The following is a 25,278-nucleotide window of genomic DNA, read 5'->3' on the forward strand; positions in this document are numbered from 1 at the left end:
TGAATAATACTGCTGACAATGGACGAGCTTGATGTTGTAGCTTGACGGGAGATTGATTACATTTGATTGCAACTTTCGATGCACTCTCGTTCACGTGTCTATTTATACTCGAGTTCTATTTAACTCCTTAAGGATGAATATTCTAAACAAACTTGTGGTAGTAGCAACATAAACAGGAAAAGTAAACAATGTATAGAAATTAGATTTTACTCGGAATTATAATAAATGATTCAAATCTCATTTTCATCATACCTGAAAAACTGTTTATAATTCAAGATGAATAGTAGATAGACAGGACTGCTTAAATCAATCGCAATGTAAAAATTTCATTATTTACATACAAAGAAGATGCTTAATTCGCTACTGCGGTTTATTTATTATACTCCTGTTCTTAAAATTGTGGATCGATAACCCGTACCCATCCCTGCAGGGTTAATAAATGATTCACATTATTCAAGTATTTATGATATCATGAAACAAAACTTGCTGTTTCAGAATATTTCAATATTACCTGTAAAATCACCCGCTACAGGCAATCCGTCTAGGGATAAACACTCTGTGCTTGAGATTCAACATGGTTATTAATCGTTAGTTGTAACCATTTTCCTCGCCGCCGTTACTCTCTGTTAGATCGAGTAACATAATTAGAACAGTAATTTCAAATAAAGATAACGACGAGTTGTATATCGTACAATAAACCAAAATTTGCTGACCTCTTCGATGCCCACTGGCACTCTGGTGTTTTTTTAAAAACAATTTTTAAGCGAGTGCGCAATCTCTAATCAATGAGATTCGAATACCTAATTATCCAGAAATGTGGTGTTTTGAGCAATTATTCGGGTTGCACATCTCTAAAGCCATCATTAGAACAGAGTATCGTGCATAACATTGTTCCACAAATGTCTAAAGTGAGCACCCACTTCGTCGTATTAATAATTATAAGGACTAATAACGATTTGAGAATATTCCAAAAATAATTTTAATTCTCAATATTCAAATTTCTTTCGAGCAAAAGTAACAAATGACTTTCTTTTATTTTTCAGAATTTCTTAAAGTAAGCAATAAAAAGTTCATTGAACATTGAATACGGATATACATTTGACTTACAACTAATTTATACCATTCATATATTCCCGGCATGGTGATTTCGAGTTATAAAGAATGTTTAATGACAGTACACAATACTAATTAAATTGTTACGATGTTTTTTTAGACTTAGATTTTAGATCAAGTTAGAAGAAATTTGAGTGCTATAGTATTGAGATTATATTGCTTTATCGGAGTCTATTATTCATCAAATTCAGTATACATGAATATATGTTTTTCTTCGAGTGTAATAATATTTGCAAATATTTTCTGATATAAATTTTGCACGAAATACTGTTTCTTACATTATCATTTAGAATAACTATTACATTTGACGAAGAATGCATATTTCTGTATAGTAAATTTAACGAATAATCAACTTCTATAATGCAATGCAAACCAAATCCTGTATCGCTCGAATTATTTTTAACTCTGCCCGATCTTATTCGACTTTTTGTTGTAAATAAACCTAACGAACAGCTGGGTGGGTATCCGTCCATTTCGAGTACAAAGTTTACATATTTGTTTCATTCGTAATTTGATAAACGCGATGTAAAAAAACTCGTAAGGAAATTAATATACGTATATATGTGTACACTTACTTCGAGAAACAAGTTTATGGATTAGTGGCGACATCTGTTAGCGTTACAGTAAAACAGATGGTTCGAATATGAAGTGTATACATAATTACAAAAATAAGATTGCGTTAAAATAATTTATCATTAACGTAGAGAACTATATCGCAATTACTATCAGCTGTTAACCTGATAAAGGACAGAAAGACCAAAAGAAAGATACGAACCATACAACCAACCATAGAACTAACAATGAAATTATCGTCATTAGCGTGTAATGTGCTATTCGCAACCTAAAATACAAAATAAAAATTACATTTTGTAACATCGAATGTTATCGATACTTTACCGACCGGTAGTGGTTAAACGTCCTATATAAATATCACCGATCATTCGACCGTAAACACTTTCCTGACACTGGCTCTGTTTTGGTTAAACCTGTCACGCGCGAATACGTATACTCGTAATTAAATCTTAATTCGTAATTAAATTTTAAAAAATTCGTTACCATACGAACCGATTCATAAGTGTCGGTAAGCGTCAAAGACAAGGAGCCTATTCAATAGACCACCAGTCGGTAAATGGTGGGAACACGAACCTTATTAAGAGGCCATCGGTCGGTAAAGCGTTCAGTTTAATATTTACCCTTTGTGCTCCACATAATTAAACACAGTTTTTTCTAACACCTCAAAGTCGTGCATAATCTATCTCATGGACTCAAGTTCTGACTATTTTTTAACCGACTTCAAAAAGGAGGAGGTTACTCGATTGAACATATTAATTTTTTTTTTTTTTTTTTTTTTTTTTTTTAGGTATATTCACCGATTACGACGAGATGGCTTGACGAATCGGAATGAAATCGGTTGCATCTTATCTGTACTAATTTCTCAAAAAGTACCATAGATATCGCTATTTAAAGTTTTGTACCATATTTTACGTAGATAATATTTTATCTTAACATTGTTTTTTTGAACGAAATAATTTGCATCAGAATAAATAAAATAGTGTATATTAGAACAGTTTTTGTATCTTTGTAAATTATTGACAGAACTGAACTGTGCCATATTTTTTATTAAAGTTTCCTTTCAGAATAGAAAAGAAACTACGAAACTGCACGAACACGTTGTGCTACTGGAGCACAAAGGGTTAGTAATATATTTTGAAGGAACTCACCTTTTAAACTTCTTGGCTCCTTCTTGTAAAATGTCAGGTGACTCCTTCAACATGTAGATACGTATACCTCTTATGTGACGATAAGAGTATTCTTCCCAGTCTACGTTTGTTACGTTAAAATTGAAGATTTCTCGGTCGACGGAATTCAATTTTTGCCATATTTTCATAACGTTATCGTTCTTAAAATGCCATTCCTGTGACGAGAAGTACGATATCACTTTGCTAAATTTATGTATTTTTCTATACGTGTCCATACACCTGAAAAATTTATTATATTAAAGTACATTAATACAATCCATAGATTGCACTTTGTTACGCACGCAATATGCTTCGCATGTATGATACATACATGGGTTTTCGACCAGTGGCGCGTGCAAACGTATCGATAATAACTGCTGGTATTGTGTGAAGAAAGAAAGAATATATATGATATGCATAGACACATCTGTTGAGTACCAACATGTAATGCCATACAGCTTTCGTACTACTGTGTCCATCGTGAGAGACTTCACTTAGGTACATAAAGTCACCCCAAGAAAGTGGATTTTGACACGAGGATACAGAATTATAAATAGGTGTTCTTTCCTCGTCAGGCATAGTCGAATCTTGATTTGACTTCGCCAATGATCTTCTACAGAGTAAAACAATCGCCAATAGTAGTAAAGTTTACACACATTTTTACATTAACTGTAACTTTTTTTTCTATTACTTCAAACTCGCCCTTCTCTATAGTTTGTACTTGTAACGGTAATGGTACTTGTACGAGACAGTTCCAGTTTCAAAATGATGATGTAATTTAAGATTTACCTATTGGCAACATCCCAAGCAGAAGAAATGATATTAGCAACTACATAGTCTGCTGGTATAACGTCTGCTATTTTTTCTTTTTTACAATATAGTGTACGCATCAAACCTACGCCAGCTGCCATTACTACACCTGTCGCTCCGTACAAATTATTTGTCCAACCCTGAACTGGTTCTTTATCTGTCGATATCACGATCGAAGGTCGAACGATACATACTGGAAGATCGTTGCTGTACTTTAGTACCATATTTTCCCCAATTGCTTTACTAAAGACATACGTATTGGGCCATTTTTCGAGTAATCTAGAATAATGGAAAGTTTGTAACTTAACACAGATATATTTGTTTACAAATGTTGTTACATATTAGATACTTTTTATAAGATGAATTTTAAATAGTAATACTTTGATGATTTTTCTCACTCTTTTAAACTGAATCATCGCTACTAAACAAATGTCTTGCATCTGTTGATGATATCATCGTTCTAATTAGACATTTTTTTAGTAGCGATGATTCAATTTAACACGTTGGCCGCCATGTCACCCATACGTGGGTGACAGTGCTTTTTACCGAAGAAATAAAAACATTAATTTTGAAAGTTAAATATCAAAGAAAATGAATTTATATGAAATATTTGTATTTCGGTGAAGTTACAAAAATAAATACCACAACAAATGTTTGACTATGTAGTCTCCAATAGTCAGTGAATAAAATTTAATCGCAGTAGAAACTTTTAAGAGTATTAGTGCGGCAGTCAACGTGTTAAAGGAGTGACAAAAATCATCAAAGTATTACTACTTAATATTCATCTTATAAAAAGTACATAATATGTAACAGCATTTGTAAATAATTCCTCGTTGTGAAGTTTAAATGTATAATTTGATTGTGAATTTAACAAAAGGTTACGCCGGCCTTGTCTTACCCTTAAAATCCAGTTTCTGATACTTACATGGGAGTGATTTTCTGAAGCATGTCATCGTCGAGAATGTCCAACAATGTTAGTACCTTGTCACCGTCGATAGGAACATCGTAATGTACCTCATCAATGGATTCAGATATACAATGTGAGAATGCGGTTGATACATGTACAAATGCCTGCAAGTAGACGTACGAACATAAATCGAACAGTAAAAATTCTAATCAATACCTTCCTTATTATCATTAACCATCGCTTCTATTATCAACCATCATTCCTAACGAAATATTTAAAACGTTTTCGATCTACCTTCAGGTTCGACAATTGTTTTGCAAACAGTAACATATATTTCGTACTTTTCACATTGGTATTCATCGACACGCGAAATTTTTCGTCAAACCGAACGGTTGCAGCTGCGTGAAAAATAATATTGGTATTCATCAGTATTTCTTTGCTCTCCTTTGATAAACCGAAATCTTCTTGGGCAGCATCTCCCTCTAACATGACCACTTTATCGAGGAAGTTCGGTTGTTCACTCTTCAATTTAACGTATACCTGTTTACGCATATAGTTGCATATATTATCGTTGAATAACGTACATACACGCGTTATCGTTAGATCTACGCGAAACATTGTATGTTACGTACACTTTCGGCGAAATTTTCTTTAAATCTTTCCTCTGAACTTTTCCCCTTCTTCGGTCTGACTATCATGTACAATACCGCGATATCCGGGCAGGATCTGTAAATATCCATACAATGAACACACGATGACTCAACATGTGAAAATATACAACACACTCGCATCTTCTTAAGCTCCCTGTATATATACACCTTTAATTGTTCGTCACGAATAGTAATTAGAAAGGAAATGCTGTTCATTTGGTACGAGCAATGACGGTGTTAAAAATATTATAAAAATTTCACCGATTCTTCATATATTATCAAAAATAATGTAACATTTGTGAAATACGCCCACGCATATAACTATATTTCATAAATTTACTACATATAGCAGTTGAATTTATGTTTGAACTCCATTCAAATGTGTTTTGATCAAATAAAACCAAGGACAGTGGTTCACAGTAGACGGTAGACAGAAGTAATTATTAGATCAATTCGTCAAATAGGTCCATTAATTAAAATATATTTAATAGAGTTTCATAATTGTACGTCATAAAAAAGAAATGTAGCCATGATAATTGATATACATTGCTCCATTCGAATTGTAAGTATAAGAGTATTGGCCTACTAAGCACCGGATGTACCTTTTGAACCGTTCATTGAACGTAAAACTGATATTGCAAATCATTGAAAGATGTTACGTATTGAAAGACATTCAGCTAAATCATTACATGATTCGAAGGACCGGCGCAGACGCTGTAAAAGAAATCGTAATATAACTCGTTAAATGGAATATATGCAGAATTTAAAACGGACGTCTACTTTTAAACCCTTGCCGTACTTTGACGAGTCTAACCGGTTAACAATAAAAAAAAAAAATTCATTAATTCAAATTTCTCGATTTCAAGCGAGACCTAATCACATGCGAATACTTTTTAGAGGGTGAAGGTGTGAAGGAAGTGCAAGACTCTATTTAATTTTTTTTTTTTTTTTTTCAATGAAATTGTATGTTTCTTTACTTATTTTCTAATAAGACGTTTTAAAACTCGTAGAATGAGACAATGGCCTATGATTAGGATCACTAAGGATCGTTATGGTCTTCTATGATAGAAAATAATTTACTTGGGAAAATCTGCCGAACGCTTTAGCGATTCATTTATTTACACACATTCTGCAGTATACGCGATCCGACGCTGACATTTCCGCGTAAAGCATTGTAATAATGAATAAATATGGAGTCGCATTATGGACACTATACCGATACAGATAGTAGGTCTTTATAAATTCGATACGCAATACAAAGTGGAGTAACCTTTTCGAGAATATAAATTATAAATTATAATTTATGAGAGAAGCAATGAAATTTTGCACGATTCAGCTTCAGAATTTTATTACTTTTGTCAGTAGTCGATATTAGAAACGTAAAATATCTGCCGATCGCGAATGTGTTAAGTGTAGAATCCGAAAGTAATTATTTTTCTTTTTTTGGCGTTCCCATTTGCCCCACATTTCCCTGCAATGTAAACGAGTGTTTGTTTACATTCTGTACTTAGTAACTATTCGAGGTAAAACTTTTTCATTCGTAATAGATTTTCAATCCTAGGTTATTGTTCATACCTTCTAATTCTCGTGTAGAACATAAATAAGATAAAAAACATAATCCACTTTAAAAATAAATTTGTTCATCGCGTCACCTCTAACAAAAGAATTACTGACAACGAACTATGTCCGCCTTGATACCAAGATTGACCTGTTTTAGATTTTTAATTAAAATCTGATTGACAATTTAACGAAATACTAAGTCACTTTTCAAATCACTTCTACTACGTTACGATACCTAATTACTAATCGAGACACGTACATAAGCGTATTAAAAAAGTTAAGAATTTCCTTTATAACACTTAAACATCTTAAATCACTGTTCCATTCAACACCTTTTTGATATTGTACTAATTCATGTACAATGTCAAATAGTTCGATGATCTGAATAAACATTGAGCCAATAGTTATAACATAAAGATATGAAAATTGGTAGAATTTTTGATACCTTGTTTAATACCTTGTCAATTCTCCTTATATCTATGTTTAGAATTTTAATACATAAAAAGATCACCTTAGTAATTTTTCGACGAGTAACGTGCCCAGAAAACCTGTTCCTCCTGTTACCAAAACATTAGTGCCAGCAAAAAATTGGGCGATCTCACTCTTCTCATTCTTTAATTTCACTGTTTCATTGTCAGACATGTCCAGCATATCGTTTAAATACGCATCACTTCCTTCTGATGACATCGCGACGGTGTACCTGTTACATTCGCGTAATACACACGGTTCGGTATAATAATAACATGTAAATCTGCTGGACGCGTAATCAGTTAACGCCCGCTCTTCTTCGCATAATTATCGGAAAAACTGTGACAATAACATAAAAAAATTACGATCACAATACGTCAATTTGTGGAAAAGGAGTTACACTACAATAAAAAGTGACTGGTATAAAAATTATGTATATAATACCCACACTATCGTTATCTTTAAAAAAAAAAAAAAAACTGTCACGATGAAGTATAGTATTATCTCAGAAATGTGATCAATTATTGTTTGTACATTATCTTCTAATTACGCGTATACGTTGCATTTGATTTATATTATAAAAACTTTTTTCTTTTTTTTTTTTTTAATTTAAATTAGATAACTTATAAAATAAAATGTTATCAGTTATAAAAAAAAGAAGGAAACAACACCGTGTTAAAATCGGGGATGAAACGTCGCAACGATGAAAATGTAAGTTTAGTATTTCTTACCGGATCCAAACTATCAGAAATGGTGATTCGCCCGATGTTGATTGCACGAAGTGTAAACTTTAACTGCGAACTGTTCCGAATCCATTCCAACACCTATAGAAAGATATTCACTTCTTCAGTGACGTCAATAGGGTTAGTGTCAACCAGTGCGGTAACGCGTAGTGCCACCCCAAGTCTTACCGTATCAGATTATAGTACATTCTTACACATCGGTTTTGTTCTGTTACAGAAAATTGTACCGAATGAAAATGGGATAGTAGCGACATAAACAGTTAACGAAATTAAAATTATAGTACTAGACGCACAGGGTAAACTCATTTCTTAAACCTATTTATAAATATAGTTGAACGTGATTAAAGTGAAACTTTGATGTAATAATGCAGAAGTTATAGATAAACGTATATAAAGATATAATTATGAATGGAATAGTACTAAAAAAAAAAAAAAAAGAAACAGGACCAGAAGTATTTTTAGCACAAATGTTTGTATGAAAAAATTATAGCATACAGCTCAAAATACATTTTTAAGTTAACTAAATTTTATTAATTTAAAAAGTACTACTCTTGAGACTTCTGCTAGGTCATGAAAGGTAATAAATGATTGACGCAATTTCAACTACTTCTACTTAGCTGATGTATTGTAAGATCGATAGTACTTACCCTTTCAGATTAAGTAGCAGTAGTTTAATTACAGTATACATAATTAATAATTACTTATCTTAGGCGAATACATACGTTCCTTCAACGCGTACGGGCGAGATTTAAACGTATGATGAATTATTTCAAATTAAATAAAATTTGATTAGCAATTTATATAATCGAATTAATATTACAGCACTAAGATAGATCGTGTTCATTCTACGAATTTATTTGTACTGATACATGCTTCATAAAGAGATATAGTATATACAATGCAGTACATCATGGAATGGCATATATTATAAACAAGGGAAATATACCTATAGAATGAACTACATATAAATACAGAAAATATATGACATCTACCGTATTTTTAAAGCACTGCCTGCAGATTAATTACTCCAAACAGTTGGACCAAGTTGATGGCAATAAATCAAGCAGCATTTATTCCTATTTTATCTGTGTAACATTCTATTGTTCGTTGTTGTCGATATTTAATAAAAATTGTTCTAACATGATTTGATATTCTTAGGATTTCTATTTGGATGATTAAACGTGAAAAAATATTATAAAATATTCTTGTTCGTATATTTTACAAATCATAAAGTGTTACGCAATTTTCTTTTTCGTGTACAAAATAAAGAAAAACAAACGCACATTATCTATAATTAAATTTCTATCCGTTATCTTTGACAGTGCCCATATTTTTAACGCACAGCGTTTTTTCTTTTATTATTTATACACAATTAATATCTTATACCAGCCTTTCAATAATTTCTTCAGCAAGTATACAATTTAATACATTAACATTTAAAATCAATTTCAGACATGTAAATATTAAAGGGCTAGTATAAATAAAATATATGATTCCTTTAACACGCGTTAGAAAGTTATACACTTAATCATCTTGTAAAATACTTAAAGGATCCTCGCTAATATTTTCAGCCGTTTTCTTTAGATCCCTCGTGACAGACTTTTTTATAGTCGAGCGTATCTCCGTTTGCTTCACTCTTGGTTCGCTCGTAGACGATTTTTTTCCAAAAATATTACCGTCGTCGTCATCATCATCAGAAAGAAACAATGATTTCGGCGTGCCAGCTTTCTTCGGGATAGATTTTGTAGCAAAGATATCGTCTTCTCCGCTAGATTGATCAGCAAAAATGTCCATTATGTGCGAAGTCTTTACAGGTTGGGTACTACTGGGAAATTCGTTTTTATTCGATTTCTCTTGAACACTTCCAGAATCCGACTTTTGCGTTACCTCAGATTGATCAAAAAACAAATTAGCATCGTCACTGTCATCGAATAAACTTATTTTCTTCCTGGGTTGCTGTACAGAGTGCTTATTTTCAGTGTCAGATTTCACCGAAGATTTCTTTACGATGGAGCCAAATAAATTGTCATCTTCATCGTCTTGGCCGTCGTCGTCGAACAAGCTGATTTTTGTATCCTTCAAAGGTTTCTTTACAGGTTTGGACAAAGATGCTGAGAACAAATCACCTTCCGTATCGTCGGCAAATAAGTCTAACATTTTTTTCTTCGCAGTTTGTTCTTCGGGTGGTCTTTTAACACCGCTAGAGAAAAGACTATCATCCTCGGAGAATAGCAAACTTTTACCCTTCTCCGGGGATGGCGTTTTCGTTACGAAGGCGAACAGTTGACTCGGATCTTTCAAAGGATCGTGGCTGCTGTCTCGCAACGGATCTGTCATTTCTGTCGGTTCATCTTTGGACTTATCGTTGTCGAGCATATATTCTTTTTTACATGAATCCGTAATATTTATATTAGAATCAGTGTTGGATTCAGTCGACGTGCTAAGCTTGCTATTTTTATCCGATGAGGTACCTTTTTCTGAAGCTGTATCCGTATTGTCTATTTTTTTAATATGAGTATCCTTTAATGGCTTAAAATTAGTGGGAGCCTTTTCAAGAAAAACTCTATCCACCGGCGAAAGAATAGGAGCTCTACCAAACAGAGTATCTTCCTTTTGCGGATCCTCCGGTAGATCAGGCGGCACGTCGAATAAATCTTCTTCATCGGTAGATGGAGACAGCAAAGTGTTCTTGTTAGCGCTCATAGAGCTTTCTTTACTTATGCTACCGAGTTCAGATTTATCGTCCGCTATCAAAGACATATTAGGATCCGCTAATCGATGAACGTTATCGGTAGCTGATGGAGCTAAACGATCAGAACTCGTAACTGTGGTATGCGGTATGTTAACATTTGTAGAACTGGATGACTCTTTATTATGACCAGTCGATGATCGATTATCATAATTTTCGTTTTGTGAGTTATTTCCCGAGGCATCCACGGTATCAAAATCGATTCCACTATGTCTGAGGGCAGTTTTTCGTGCATGCCTACTCTGTGGCCGACGTTTTGCTTGTATTCTAACACGTGTCTGGAAAACAAAAATTAAAAATAAAAGCCCAACGTTATATATCTAAATTTGTCGATTGCGATGATTACCTTTGAAGCTGCAATAGACAATGTTTCCACTTGAGCAGGCTCATCGAAGCTAATAGCACTTTCTACATTACTTTCACCCGAAATTGTTGACTGGAGCGAGTGCTTTTGAGCAGTACTGTCTTCTACGGAGGAAATGTGTTTGTTTTATTTAAATACAACAATAATTGATTATTATTGGTACTATGCAGGGTATTTCTAGATAGGTATCGCAGCTTGCGTTAAGTGTTACAAATTTTCTGCCAAACTGTCCCCTAAGTTTAGAAAGATTACATGTTCCGTTACGATATTACTAGTAAGAAATAATAAATTATAACAAAAAAAAATCTTTTCGGATTCTATATAAACAATCACAAAGCATAGACATTTTACGTTTCCTCTATCTCCTATAACGTAGTGACACTTATCTATAAACACCCTGTATAAAAGAAAATGTAAATATAAAGCATCATTCGATGCAAATAATATACGCTACCAGATATACTTGGAGGCGAACTATGACCTTGCGTACTCATACATCCGCCATCGTCACTATCTCTATCCGCCGCGCTATCTTCTTCGTCTGTTTTCTCCTCGCTTTTCCTCCACAACGGCGGCGTATCCATAGGAGAAAGTATTTTCAAATCGCCCATTTTACCCACCAGATTCTTTATTTTACCGGAACATTTAACAGTAACTTTAACTTTTTTACTTTCCTCGGACGGCGGCGACGACGTAGTTCTCTGAATATTCAACGACTTCGGAGGGCTCTTTTTCGATTCAACGTTCTCCGAAGGGTTAACTTCCTTCGAAATAACTTGACCCACATCCTGTTCGCTTTCCTGTTCCGTTTTACTCGACGTGGCAACGGGAACGTCGCTTGTTTCTGGATTGTCCATAAAGATTTTAGAATCGATCGACGTCTCGGTATCTTCTGCAGATGCCTCGCCAAACATCCCGTCATCTTTAACTTCTGATGCTGATTTCTCATCCTGTTTGCTTCCTCTTGCGCTCTTACTGCTGAACAGGTCATCGTAATCGTCGTCTTCGAATACCAATCCATGCGAACCGGTGGTGGTAGAGAACAATCCATTACCCGATAGAATATCGCTACCTTTTCTTTCCGTTCGCCGAGCAGACATATCTTCATCGACATCACCTATCCCCGATGCGACAGCGTCTACGCGTATTTTAACGTTCGGTTGTTTCTCATCAGTCACGTTCTTGACCGAGAACAAGTCGCTCTTATCGTCGTTGCTGAACACATTGACTTTAGCCTCGTTCCTAAGCGGCTTCACGGAGAACAGATCACCGTCGTCGATATCCTCGCCGTCGTCGAACAGGCTGATCTTCTTCGGCGCGACGCTCTGTTGTTTCTCTACGTTATTATTATTAGGTATCGCGAGTTGAACGTTGCTCGAAAAAAGACCGTCCTCCGAGCTGTCTGGAAACTTCCGACCAGGAAAACTATTCGTTTGCTTCGCTGATTTCGACGCTATACCGAAGATATCGACATCCGGCGAGTCTTTGCTGCCGAATATGTCGATGTTCTCGTCGAAGAGGCCTCTTTGCTGGGCGAATTTCGACTTATCCGGATGCTGAGAGACGGTCGTCAAGAAATCGGTGCTCTTCTGCGATCTGGAGCCGGAACTGGTCGTGGAGAAGAGCTCGTCCCCGGAATCGGAGTCGTCGAACAACGACTGCACCTTCGTTTTCACTGGTTTCGAGTTCGCTTTCGGCAAAGGCGGTGGACCGAACAGATCCTCGTTCTCGAATACATCGTCTTGTCGTATGGACGAGGTGTTTTCGATCGGTTCCTCTTGCGGCTGACTGCTGGTCGAATTTGAAATCGTCGCGTTTACGGGATTGCGGGTGCGCGCTGTGAAAAGGCTGTCGCTGACTACTCTCTCGCGATAGATCTCCTCGGATTTTAAGCGAGACGACGTCATCAGAGGCTGGAAATCGACACTGGAAAGAAATGCGAACATTGAGACAGAGAAACGTCGATTGAACATCACTGTTTGGAATTTCGGATTCAGATTTCATTATTTATCGAATTTCTGTCTTGTACTGGACGTCACGACAATGTATAATAAAAAAAAAACAAACTTTAATTCCGGTCGATTTATTTTTCGTGCGATTTTTGTGTACGAGCATCTCTTGAAGTGGTTTACAACCGAAAGAAAATTGAATAAGGTTCGATTCAAATATTTCTGTCCGATAATACATTGATTATCAAGGCACAACTGTTTTTTTAATGTCCACTTGATACTTGTTATACAGTAAATAATAGCATTTGATTAGCGTTTCGTTAAAACGGCAAGTACTTAGGAATATGACTGATATTAATACACGATGTTATGGTTTTAATAAGTCTTTAAGGTGTTTGCATTTCCACCTTATGTATTTACATTTACAGTCGATTATCTCAAAAACTAACAAGGGAAGTTCTTTTTTTTTTCGTTGTAGATCTCATGGAGCCCTATACAAAACATACAGAAAGTTTTTCTCTAAACCGAAACCCAAGTTTTTGAAAATAAAAGAAAGATTTGTGTTAGTAATATTGAAAGCCTCATATGAAAAACCGTTATTACATGTTTTCGACTTACTTTCTTATTCGCTATCATCCTCTTTCCGCGTGTACTACGAGTTACCAAGCAACAACTACATCGTTGAAATTATGCAAAATTTCATATAGAAGCTTCGTCGAATGCTTCATTAAATGTTTCTGGTTAAAGAATTTTAGTTTTCTACCTGGAATTGGTGAGGCATGCATGATTGCGTTGAATTGTAAATTTTGAAAATAAATTAAACAGAAACAGGTTGAAGCATTGGAGAAAAACGGTTAGCTAATGTATGAATTAAATTATCCTTCGAGACTGTAATTGTGTAAACACACCCGTAATACTTCTAAAGTTCTGAGTAACAGTTGGGCACGTATGGAAATGCGAGCGACTACGCAAGCGTTATGGAAGATACAGGGGAACTTAGGTATAAAAGGGAAACATGAATAAGAACGATGGAGCAGTAGCTTTGGAAAGTTAAGGAGATCGAGACGTACGAGTCAACGTATCAACATGAAGAACATCGCCTTGTTTACATTTTGTATTACAATGTGCTTGTTACTTGAAGTGCAAGGTACGTTTCTTTCCGTTCGAGTTATCCACAATAACGATAAATAGTTAAAAAAAAAAAAAAAAAAACATAGAGTATTCAGAAATTTATAGTACACGTTCGCTACCGCGCATTCTTTTGTTTTCTATTTTAAATAGAAAATATTCGACGTATTCAATCGATCTATTTAATATATTGTATTACTATTAATAAACTTTATTAAATTTTATCAAACATTTCATGTGTTTTACAAAAATTATTTCGACTATAACGCGGCCTGTAAAGAACGATCTTCCGACTAAATAGTGATAGCGAATCTGTTACGTTCCATTTGTAAAATCTGTACTTTTGTAGGTCTCTTTATTTCAGTAAATGTAACGAAAACATTGAATAGATAAAAATGAATAAATACCCTGTATATGTAATTTTGTATGTACAGGGGATTGCAAAGGTTATCAAGGCAAGGATCTCAGTGTGGGGACACATTACATAAATTGCCTTCAGATTACGTGCAACGCAGACGGATCCATATCCGCACTCGGGTAAATCATTCGATTCAAACATTTTAAAATAACGTTTACTCGTTAAACACCGAGTGAACACTCAGCGTTAAGTTTCGAATACATCGCGTCCGATCTCCGCGAAAAAATAAATTTCGTCGCGCACGATCGATCACTTATAGATATTCATCCAATTACTTATCAGACATTTCAACGTTTAATACTGATAAGTATTAATCGAGTAACGCCAACAGTTCGGTATTGAACGCTACGTTAACTAATAATCATAAAAAAAATAATTGAACTTTTTAGTTGCCCAGCATACCAATGCGCAGAAGGATCGCAAATTGGATACCGTAAAACGGATTTAAGTAAACCTTACCCAGAATGTTGCGAGGGACCAATTTGTGCGGATTAAACTTGGATGTAAACGACGAGTAATATGAGGGAGGAGGGGGAAGAGTACTTGGCCCAATGATGATATTTTAGATAGAACGATGCAAAGTTAAATAAACCTGAACTATGAACCACAGCTGTGTCACACTCACTTGATATTGTATAAGTAATATAAATGCGAACAAAAAAATAAACGATGATAAAACGTACGCGTGTGAGGTACAGACACGAGATGAGATACACTTAAACTGAAGGCGCTCGCCTTGAAGCTTGAGCCTCAACTCCACACAATCACTACAACGCAATGGAGGATGACTAATGTTTGGATCATCAATTCAATGACACTTTAAGTATTTGGCACGCGTACCCGTTCTTGTATGCGCGAAAAATAAATACGACGTTGATTTTTATTGATACTTCGTAAACATGAAACTGAATATTCGATTTGTTCGATTTATATGTAAGCGATGCCGATATATATGATTAAAAATATGTTAATAATTGAAAAATATTGATAAAAACTTTAAAAATGGTAATAACAATAATACTTACTCTGAGCTCGAACCTCCAGTGTTATTAATACTCGATGGACGGATCGATATCCCGCTGCTCGTACTACTTTCGATGTGACCGGTTAAATTGCCCGCGTTATTCCTTGCCATGATGGAACTTTGATTGTTAATGTTATTATTGTTCGAAATAGTATTTCGTGAATTGTCATCCACGGACACCTGACTGTCGTCGAAATTCCCTGGTATATCACTGCCAGAAGATTCGGATGATTGAATGCGCGATATTTTGTTCGCTAATTTACTCTCAATACTTGACGATAAAATATTTCCAAGTATTGATACTCCTGCAGGTTTCTAAAATGTTTAAAGGTTATTAATTTCATGGAAATCCTTAAATATTCGACAAAATTAGCTTTACGAAGCGTCGATATTTAATTTAAATCTTACTATCTTATTTGGTGGTTGATTTTTAGACGGGCCGAAAAGATCGCCGTCATCTTCGTCGTCGCTAAACAAATTATTATTATTTATGTTAGTTTCTGGTGTACTTGTGACCCTCTGACTAGTAACCGCTGGTGTTACAGTACTCAAATATTTCTTTTGCGCACTTTCTGTTATCTCTGAGTGATTGTTGCTATTTGTATGTTTATTTTTCGTAATAGTTTTCACTGTATTTTTTGACGAGAAAATATTATCGGAATCTTCGGAATCGGCATCGGCAAATAAATCGTCGATCTCAGATTTCGGATTTACGGCTGAAAATATAAATTATCGTTAATGACTTTTTTTTTTAGAATCTAGTTAAACATATTGTACAAAATTTAAAATGAAACTTACAAACTGTACTAATCGGAGGTGGTACATCAATACTAGCAGGTATGATGTTATTTTTATATGGTTCAATAGGTTTTTCTTTCCACAAATTTTCGGATGGTTTGTCATTCAAAAATGTATTTCCACTATTTATACTTCTCGGTTTATCGTTTACGATATTCTCATCAACTTCTGGCGTTAATAAATCATCTGAAATATACGATGCTAGCTAAGTACGGACGAGCGACACAAATTATTAGCTTTAACCAAATACCTTTGAATCGATTTATCGACGCTTCACTTCTTTCATCTACAATGGTTGGTTTTTGAGCTTGACGAACTGTACCTAATCGCTTCGCTAATTCTTCTGCAAAATTCGGTGCCGAATTGTTTGCTAATGGTACCTAAACAATTAAATCGACCGTATTTTTCAAATCACGATCCGCGAACAAATGGGTGGAGGTAAACTCTCAGAAAGAAACAAAAAATATATTATACAGTTACATTGAAAATACGCTAATATTTTATTCATATATAAAACCCTCATCGAATGTCAGTAGTAAAAACATTAAAAAAAGAAACGAGTAACTAAGTGTTTAACAAAATTCACAGCAACTCTACTATTATTCGTTCTACTTCTATTAAAATTGACCAGAGACAACAAATTTAAAAAAAAAATATATAAACAAATATACAAACCTTTGATCCATTATCATTAGGAGTAATTGATTCAGAACCGGAATGTACATTATTTTGACTAATTACATCTAATTTTTCATTATCCATATATGTTATATCACTTCTTTTACTATAATCTGACCCAACCAAAGAGGGTGACAATCCAGCAATATTTGTTTTTGGAGCAGTATCGATATTATACTCTCTAAATACAGCTCTATCATCATCGCTTTCTGATTCGTCTTCGTCCACTTGTTCTGATTCACTACTACTACTACTTTCTAAACCAATCTTATTTGAATTATTCCACTTCTCAGAGCCAATAACATAAGGTAAAGGCCGATTTTGGTATGGATTATTTGGCCCCAGTACAACACTAAAATTTAATTATACAACATTTAACAAAATTACATTTACAACAAAATTGTTTCAGTAAATTTATTTACCTTAATACTACTTTATCGTCATCTTCTTCTTCACTATCGCTATCAACAAATTCCATCTTTTTATACTTCTCATCCATTATGCTTAGGCCTTGTTTTATACTCTCACTCACGCTGGCTATTAAATCTGCTGTTGCTAAGTCTTCATCCTTAGACTGTAGACAAATTTCACAGAATACTACTCCAAAAGTTTAAAATACCTTTTATTTTGTAACCTTTAATTACCTGCACTGAAGTTTCCACCTTTTTCTCAATCTCTATATCATCTTCTTGCACACGGCTCTCAATAAATTGGGTATTAGCCAAAGCTAAGGATGTATTGGTAACATTATCTATAAGTATTGCTGCCTCATTTAACTGACTTGTGAATGCATCTAATGCTTCCTCAGTTTTATTCGCTCTTGATACTACATTCTATCAAAGTAAACAGAAGAATTAATTTTCTATTTGTGCATTCATTATACTGGTTGAAAGATACAGTAAGTCCAAATATGCTCCAAAAAGAAAAAGATTAGTCAAGGATTGAGCAGAATATGGTACTATAAGTAAAGGAAATATGTTCAAAAAAATATCTAACTCGATATGGTTCACAATTTTTTTCATGATTAAACACCAATTTCAGATGTACAATGTCCAGACGTACTGCTTCATGATAAAGAAAATTTAAGGAAAGTTTATTTATTACATAAAGAATAGGGAATAATGGAAAGTACAATCATAGTTATAGGAATCCATGTAACTCAAGACTGTGTAATTCGAGGACTTATTATATGTGTCACATATTTAAATTATACCTCAGAAAACTGCTGAAGGTGTTTAAGAAGTCCTGCATCGGCTGCCAAACTCCATTCTCTTCTTTTCTTTCTCATTTCCTCTGTTGTCCATGGATGATCCCATGATTTATCCATCCCATCTGATATGTCCTAATATATAAAATTTTATGCAGCTATATTTAAAGCTGTTTAGCATACTCTATTACACACTTAATGAATTTAGTAAAAAATAGTACTGGTCGTGCAACAATATGTTTCCAATGTGGAGAAAGTACGAATAACTTGGATACTTGTTTATATTTGTTAACCTTAAAACGACTCTTAGAGTAAACGTCAATTTTTGTAAATAGTTCCAATACATACCATACCACTTAGTTTGATTAGATATAACAAACTATTACTTTCCTACTTAATTACGTTTACATGTGTACAGTATTTTTTATCAAACTTAGTAAAAGAAAAAAACACCCACTCAGCAATTGAGATCAATTGATATTATCAGCCAGTGTTCGGTGCTGTCAACTGTCACCATATGATTTAATTCATACCTTCAAAAGAAAAGTTTCAAGAATGCATAAAAATTAGAGACCTCTATTTTATGGAATATTCTTTATTAATACATTGGTATTTCGGAAATATATAGAGCCCTACTTAAAATCTTAGTAAAATTAAGTTAAAACTAATCATTTTCACGAATTTTTTCAATACACATTGCTTATTCAAATTTGCTAACAAGATATAATTTTATTATTTTTCAGTCACATCTGCAATGATTTATATTTCTTCTCGTTACTATTTTATTCGATCACATCTTTAAATAATTTATAGCACGTTAATACGTTTTACTTATTATTAAAGGTACATGTACTCGATTACAAGCAAAAGGTCCGTTTATCGGAAGATACAGCACTGGTATGTGCAATGTTGCCAAACCGAACAGTATTTTGGTGACCATAGTATACTGGTATACATATCAGTTCTGATTGCAGCGCACTGAATGCTACTGAATGCGTCTGAATGCGCTCCATGCACTCAATGCAATGCATGAAACGGAACGCACCTTATAGTTATCTACTTTGTGTCAATGATAATATTTACGTTGCGTGTAGTATGAATCATGCATAATAATTTTCCTTAAAACAATTATAATTACAATTTATGAAGAGAAATCAGTTGTACAATATGTCTTTATCAAGTTGTACAGATAAAATCAAATATATTTATCAATTGCCAGTTTTCGAGCGAAAGGAACTTTGCAACATACTTAACCAAAATGATAAATGGGAAGAGCTTGCTGGTAAATTATTCATAAACAACGAGATGTATTTTTTACTTGATAAACTGAGTAAGGTGACAATTGTTTACAGGAATATGGATGGAATATGATATGTTGACGATACAATGTTTGCGGAGGGAAAAAAATCCAACAGATGAATTATTAACAATGTGGGGCCATTATAATCATACAATATTGGAATTGTTTGTTTTGTTATCCAGAATGCAGCATTATCAAGCGATGGTACCATTAAAACCATTTGTTGAAGCTAAATTTCATAAATTACTGTATAATGGAGAGGGTAACCTTCAGAAAGTACTTGGAAAACGACTCAATAAGAACACTAAAGATTTAAAGATAGGCACGCAAAATTTCAATCAAGTTATACCACCAGAACCAAACGTACCAAAAATTGTTATCAAACCGAATTCTAAAGAGGAATCTCATAAAATATTAAACCAACCAATGCAAGCTATGCAAATTGGAATTACTCCAAGCAATTCGAATAACTTACTTGTTGCTTCTCAGGCAGGAGCATATCCTTTACCACATTCTATACAAAATGTTCCAAGTGATGAAAAGAATAATGATGTAACAATTCCACGTACAGAAGCAACTCTACCACATGCTACTTATAATGAATTATCCGTAGCTACAAATGAATGGAATAAATACAATATATTAGGGAAAGGTGGTTTCGGAACTGTGTATAAAGGTAATTGGAAAAAATAGGACTATCAATTTATTAATTATTAAGTTTATTATGTATGAACTATATTAATGTTACTATTGCATAGGGACTTGGAAAAATACAGATGTAGCTATTAAAAAGATAGAGAAAAGGGGACCCGATTCAGATGAAAGTTATATACTCCAACTTCAGCAATCGCTTAGAGAAATAAAGATTTTGAATTCTTGTCCACATGAAAATATTTTACCATTGTATGCATACAGTTTAGATGGCAGAGCACCTTGTCTTGTGTATCAACTTATGAAAAATGGATCTTTAGAGGATAGATTATTAGTGAAACAAAAGAGCCAACCATTAACTTGGATACAGCGTCATGAAATTGCTAAAGGAACTGCACGTGGTCTACAATATTTGCATACAATTGGAGGGAAACCTTTGATACACGGTGACATAAAAAGTGCTAATATTTTACTCGACAAAAATTTTGAACCTAGAATCGGTGACTTTGGCTTAGCAAGAGAGGGTCCCGAGAGAGATTCCATGAAAGTAAGTATTTTATTTAATAAACATGTTGTTGTAAATTAAAGGAATAAGCTTTATTATTTATTTATAATGTGTTTTATTAGGTAAGTAAAATTCATGGTACTAGACCGTATCTTCCAGAAGAATTTTTACATGGCCGAAAATTATCTACAAAGGTAGACACTTATAGTTATGGTATTGTTTTGTTTGAATTGGCTACTGGTTTGTCGGCTTATGACGATTCTAGGTTGGAAAATAAATTTCTGAAAGACTTCATTGACAGCTGGGAAGACAGATATCTTCCTTTATTAATAGATAACAAAGCAGGTGAGAAAGACAAACAGGTTTATAATAATTTAATGTTTTTGGGAAAATGGTGTACTAATCATATGGCACAAAATAGACCTGAAATGGATTATGTGTTCAAGAAATTGAATGACTTATAATTTTGATATTATGTTTGAAATTGTAATGTATATCTTATTATATCGGTACATATTTTTCTTATGCAACAAACTATTAATGACTCCTATGGAATCTTTCTCTTGTTAAATCGTATGGCTTGCACTAGTTTTGTTATAGCTATAGAGTTTGTAAATATCTTTTTGGTAAGATAAAGTTTAAGTTGCGCTTTGTATAAGCTGATATTTCATTTTGTAGTATTTACATTTGATCTGCACATGAATTTACAAAAAATGTATACATTTTAACATGTATTTTGTAAATAATAAAAATATTTTGAAATAAATGTACAAAATACCTATGACCTCATACATTTAAGTCAAAGTATAAAAAGAGTGTAAATATGATGGTGTAGTAGTTTTTATTAATTAAATATTAACATATTACTGTATGGACATTTGGAGGACATATGTAACAAATTAGATTTTAAATTTTTATTATTAAATTGCAATTGCTTATCAAATATTTTCTGAAATTTGTACAATTATAGTGTAATGCTACATTTATATCACTATTGTGTGATAACTGACATATGATATGAATGATATTGTGATAATGAAAAAAATAATACAGAAATGAAATGATTGTATTACAATTTTGCCTTCTATATTTAGGATGACAAATGAGAATAGATACAATGTTTTTTAGAATCATGAAATACAGATCCCTTATAAAATGGCTTAAATATTATGCAACCTTTTATTATTTTCTAACAAAAAACATTATCTGCTTAAGAAACTTAAGATATTGATCATAATATTATTATAAAACATATTGTGTCTTCTCTCGAAAAAATCATAAAATCTAAAAACATGATAGTAACTTAAAATCCTGTAATATTAAAAATTGATTTCTATTAAAATTTCTAAGCTGTAGTACTATAAAAATCCGAAAACCGACTTTGACCATATCGATAATCATTACTTTTAGATTTTTAGTTTTCATGGTCATACAAATAGTAGTAATACATATTGTAAGTTCAAAGAGTATAGGATAGAGGAGAAGCAGCCCATAAGAGTCAATGTTAAAATATAATATAAGTTTCACCGCCTGTGGTGAATCAGGCCTATGAACCGATCCTAAATCGTCGGCAAAATTCAAGAAACACTGAAGATTTCTTGAATTTTTACAAATTCTCTCCACTGCTTTCGTCTGTAATTCATTACATTACAATAAAATACTTTTTTTATAATAATATGTAATCACTTTATTATTATTAAATTATAAATTTTGTTACACATAATATAATTAATTTAATTTTAATGTACTTACATCAGTAAATTTGTTGGTTCAGTGAAGAACGAATGGTTTTTATTTTTGTTTCGAGTTCTAAGGCGACCTTTTACGCGACAACGAACCATTTTTTGTTTGTAATTTCTTTTATCACTTACAATAATTTATTGGCTAATAGATATAACCAAACCCTTTGGATATAACGCACGTTTCAAATAGACGCAAGCCCTAAGTCTCCAACAAACTCAATAGTTCAGAGCCTGAAACTCCATTCCCACTTACATTCATACTGCTACTTCTCCTCTATCCTATACTCTTTGGTAGTCTTTTCTTTTCAACAAACAACAATATTCGTCTGTTATCATATTCGAATATTAGCTAACAACAGTTACAACAATACGAGGCACAAAATTTATTTTTTATAATTTCTAAAATTGTTGACTTATTGTTAATCAAAGCACTGCACTGACGTACTTTTTAATGCGCATAAGCGAAAATTCAAATTCAAATTCAAATTCACATTGTATCCTGAATTAGGAGGTCTAAAAAAAGCGGTTTTTCGTGAATTTTTTTATGATGAAAAAAAAGAATTAATTCTATCAAACTTTTTATCCTATTTTCATACATATTTGAGTAGTCTGTACAAATTTTTTCAACAAGAAATATCCAAAGTGAGCCGACACCTCACAATTAAAACCTCCTATCGATATCGGCGGGAAAGATGCAGGTCGTAATTTTGGTTTGATACAAAAAAACCAAAAGAAATTTTCATTTTCATACATTTTTCATCTATGTAAACCAAGAAAATTCATACAAAAAAAATTTTAAACAACATTTGTTAAAAGTTAAAGTGATTTTTTTGCACCCAAAGAACTCGTTCTTTTTTTCAAACTTGCAGTAATTTCACATTTCACCATTCTCGCGGGGTTTCCTAAGGTTCACATAGATGAAAAATGTATGAAAATGAAAATTTCTTTTGGTTTTTTTTTGTGTCAAACCAAAATTACGACCTGCATCTTTCCCGCCGATAGGAGGTTTTAATTGTGAGGTGTCGGCTCACTTTGGATATTTCTTGTTGAAAAAATTTGTACAGACTACTCGAATATGTATGAAAACAGGATAAAAAGTTCGATGGAATTAATTCTTTTTTTTCCATCCTAAAAAAATTCACGAAAAACCGCTTTTTTTTAGACCTCCTAATTCGGGATACCCCCTTAATTCATTTAGTAACACTCGAATTAATTCGTTTAAGTTCTCAGTGGAAAACACTGGCTATCCATACTTGGCTGGCGTGGCAGTCGACGTGTTACCTTGGATAAGTTACTAGCTCGATTAGATTTTCGTACTTTGCGCGGAATTGCATTGAAATATTGAGTTCAACTAGGAGGTCCAGGATGAAACGCGGTAATATTGCTCTACCAAAATTACCTATTATTAAGTCAGAAACTGATCACAGGGCTATATTAATTTCTCAACTCGATTTTGGTTTTGCGTTTTAAGGCCCCTGTATAGGCGCGAAGCACACGCTAAACGAGTCAGCTGGCCCACCGTGCGGTCTGGGTCGAAACACACCGTAATAACGTCCTGGGAGAATAATATTGATCCATAAAGAGAATATTTTTAGCACGAAACCCTGAATGTGTACCGTAACGCAGAATACCTTGTACCTCCGTATTCAGAGCCTGTTAAAAGTAGACGAGAGAGCATAGTCATCTGTTCTTCTCGCGGGAACTAATGTACTCGTGTGCTCCCATTATACTCCTTATTGTTATCCTCATTTTCCTGCGTATGCGTGTGCGTGGTTCATTTTTTTACGAATACGTAGACAGTTTTCGTTATTTTTAACGTCGCAATACGTTTAACTTTGAGCCTCGTATATACTTGCTAGACAGTCGATAACTATGGAAAAAGATCCGTTCTGGACGTGATCTTCTTGATGGCTGGCAAAATACGCATCGTCGTGTACTGTCCGTAGTTCAACGGTATCCTTAAATCGGTGCTGTCCCTTCTCTCGTTTTGAAGCAATTTCTGTTGCTGATTGATGGCCCACACCAACGCTGGTACCGATAATCCAGTCATCGTTAACCCTGCGATCACCAGCAACCAGATTATCACTGTCTGCATTAAAGGCGCCACGTGAAGAATCAATTTCATTCCGATCAGCATATTGTTCGGCAACGAAGGTATGGCCTGTGAACAAATTTACAACGATTTATTTATTTGTCCAAGTAAATGATTCAATGGAGAACTTGACACGTCAGGGCTCCATCAATCGTTGATAATCAACATTTCGTATATTTATCAATCTATAAAGTGTCGGTTTAAGCGGATAGATGGTGCCTTTGTTTACAAATAAGTAATAAGGAAAAGTAAACAAAAGTAATTGAAAATATAGCAATTGGGTGGATTTTTAATACTTTACCGACTGGTAGCCTTTCAATTAATAGGCTTCTCGTTAGGACAACCAAAACTTTGTTAACTATTATTAAAATAACATTTAATGCTCTCATCATTATACAGTGCGAGGCGTTTAAAACAGGTCATCTGAATAATTCGCTCACTTTTAGCAATAGAAGAAAAGTGTCAAACAAGAGTTGTTTGATTTCGCGGGGCGCGTAACGCGGTAGCAATCATTTTTTTCTATGGGTAATAGTACCATTTTTTTTTTTTTTTATAATTAGTTTATAATTTCGGTCTTTAAAACATATCGAACTTTCAGCAACTTCATATGTTGCACTTTGATTTAAATTGAAAAAATTCGCGGTGAAAATCTGTATGTTCCGTAAGAAACTGCGTTAAAATTA

At 33.7% G+C, this 25,278-nt stretch overlaps 5 protein-coding genes across 9 annotated transcripts in view; 2 read left to right on the top strand and 3 right to left on the bottom strand.

The window, feature by feature from the left end:
* Positions 1-961: 961 nt before the first annotated feature.
* LOC128872593 (fatty acyl-CoA reductase wat-like) lies at positions 962-8,076 on the bottom strand. Its single transcript, XM_054115459.1, has 9 exons — positions 7,979-8,076; positions 7,291-7,479; positions 5,202-5,295; positions 4,864-5,109; positions 4,588-4,733; positions 3,642-3,941; positions 3,184-3,465; positions 2,835-3,092; positions 962-1,954 (listed from the first exon to the last, which is right to left on the bottom strand). Exons 2-9 carry the CDS (start codon positions 7,464-7,466, stop codon positions 1,846-1,848), a joined length of 1,611 nt encoding a protein of 536 aa, XP_053971434.1. The 5' UTR covers positions 7,467-7,479; positions 7,979-8,076; the 3' UTR covers positions 962-1,845.
* Positions 8,077-8,824: 748 nt separating this feature from the next.
* LOC128872590 (WASH complex subunit 2) lies at positions 8,825-18,800 on the bottom strand. Its single transcript, XM_054115454.1, has 12 exons — positions 18,654-18,800; positions 18,312-18,440; positions 17,743-17,931; positions 17,521-17,672; positions 17,096-17,450; positions 16,671-16,800; positions 16,421-16,606; positions 16,031-16,338; positions 15,624-15,937; positions 11,558-13,029; positions 11,086-11,207; positions 8,825-11,017 (listed from the first exon to the last, which is right to left on the bottom strand). Exons 1-12 carry the CDS (start codon positions 18,654-18,656, stop codon positions 9,515-9,517), a joined length of 4,863 nt encoding a protein of 1,620 aa, XP_053971429.1. The 5' UTR covers positions 18,657-18,800; the 3' UTR covers positions 8,825-9,514.
* On the top strand, positions 14,048-15,508 carry LOC128872597 (uncharacterized). The gene is made up of 3 exons (XM_054115465.1): positions 14,048-14,199; positions 14,615-14,717; positions 14,988-15,508. Exons 1-3 carry the CDS (start codon positions 14,139-14,141, stop codon positions 15,091-15,093), a joined length of 270 nt encoding a protein of 89 aa, XP_053971440.1. The 5' UTR covers positions 14,048-14,138; the 3' UTR covers positions 15,094-15,508.
* A 491-nt stretch (positions 18,801-19,291) lies between the features above and the next one.
* On the top strand, positions 19,292-21,420 carry LOC128872594 (serine/threonine-protein kinase pelle). Of its 3 annotated transcripts, none has more exons than XM_054115462.1 (5): positions 19,292-19,587; positions 19,658-19,809; positions 20,095-20,281; positions 20,364-20,803; positions 20,884-21,420. In XM_054115462.1, the coding sequence occupies exons 1-5, from the start codon at positions 19,449-19,451 to the stop codon at positions 21,223-21,225; spliced, it is 1,260 nt and encodes a 419-aa protein (XP_053971437.1). In that variant the 5' UTR covers positions 19,292-19,448; the 3' UTR covers positions 21,226-21,420. The 3 variants fall into 3 exon arrangements, with proteins under 3 accessions (XP_053971437.1, XP_053971436.1, XP_053971435.1); XM_054115461.1 differs by having other exon boundaries at positions 19,658-20,281; positions 20,884-20,955; positions 21,027-21,181; XM_054115460.1 differs by having other exon boundaries at positions 19,658-20,281.
* A 163-nt stretch (positions 21,421-21,583) lies between these two features.
* LOC128872592 (scavenger receptor class B member 1) overlaps positions 21,584-25,278 on the bottom strand; it is a 38,669-nt gene continuing 34,974 nt past the window's right edge. For all 3 annotated transcript variants that reach the window (XM_054115458.1, XM_054115457.1, XM_054115456.1), the window contains exon 11: positions 21,584-24,664. In XM_054115458.1, coding sequence (XP_053971433.1) covers positions 24,374-24,664 — 291 coding nt within the window. In that variant the 3' untranslated portion in view covers positions 21,584-24,373. The remainder of the gene's footprint in view (positions 24,665-25,278) is intronic.

The sequence above is a fragment of the Hylaeus volcanicus genome, chromosome 2 (genome assembly GCF_026283585.1).
Source record: "Hylaeus volcanicus isolate JK05 chromosome 2, UHH_iyHylVolc1.0_haploid, whole genome shotgun sequence".
In the NCBI taxonomy this organism is placed as follows: Eukaryota; Metazoa; Arthropoda; class Insecta; order Hymenoptera; family Colletidae; genus Hylaeus; species Hylaeus volcanicus.

What these genes read in the sequence shown, in the direction of transcription:
- LOC128872593 (XM_054115459.1), bottom strand. Translation starts at nt 7,466, where the DNA reads ATGTCATCAGAAGGAAGTGATGCGTATTTAAACGATATGCTGGACATG. An exon ending in CTCGTCGAAAAATTACTAAG is followed by an intron (nt 5,296 to 7,290) that starts GTGATCTTTTTA and finishes GGATATTTACAG; the next exon opens with ATCCTGCCCGGATATCGCGG. An exon ending in GGAGCCAAGAAGTTTAAAAG is followed by an intron (nt 1,955 to 2,834) that starts GTGAGTTCCTTC and finishes TTTGTATTTTAG; the next exon opens with GTTGCGAATAGCACATTACA.
- LOC128872597 (XM_054115465.1), top strand. Translation starts at nt 14,139, where the DNA reads ATGAAGAACATCGCCTTGTTTACATTTTGTATTACAATGTGCTTGTTA. An exon ending in CTTGTTACTTGAAGTGCAAG is followed by an intron (nt 14,200 to 14,614) that starts GTACGTTTCTTT and finishes TTGTATGTACAG; the next exon opens with GGGATTGCAAAGGTTATCAA. An exon ending in GGATCCATATCCGCACTCGG is followed by an intron (nt 14,718 to 14,987) that starts GTAAATCATTCG and finishes TGAACTTTTTAG; the next exon opens with TTGCCCAGCATACCAATGCG.
- LOC128872590 (XM_054115454.1), bottom strand. An exon ending in GTCGATAAATCGATTCAAAG is followed by an intron (nt 16,607 to 16,670) that starts GTATTTGGTTAA and finishes CGTATATTTCAG; the next exon opens with ATGATTTATTAACGCCAGAA. An exon ending in ATCAACCACCAAATAAGATA is followed by an intron (nt 15,938 to 16,030) that starts GTAAGATTTAAA and finishes TAAACATTTTAG; the next exon opens with AAACCTGCAGGAGTATCAAT.
- LOC128872594 (XM_054115460.1), top strand. Translation starts at nt 19,449, where the DNA reads ATGAAGAGAAATCAGTTGTACAATATGTCTTTATCAAGTTGTACAGAT. An exon ending in TAAATGGGAAGAGCTTGCTG is followed by an intron (nt 19,588 to 19,657) that starts GTAAATTATTCA and finishes AATTGTTTACAG; the next exon opens with GAATATGGATGGAATATGAT. An exon ending in CCGAGAGAGATTCCATGAAA is followed by an intron (nt 20,804 to 20,883) that starts GTAAGTATTTTA and finishes GTGTTTTATTAG; the next exon opens with GTAAGTAAAATTCATGGTAC.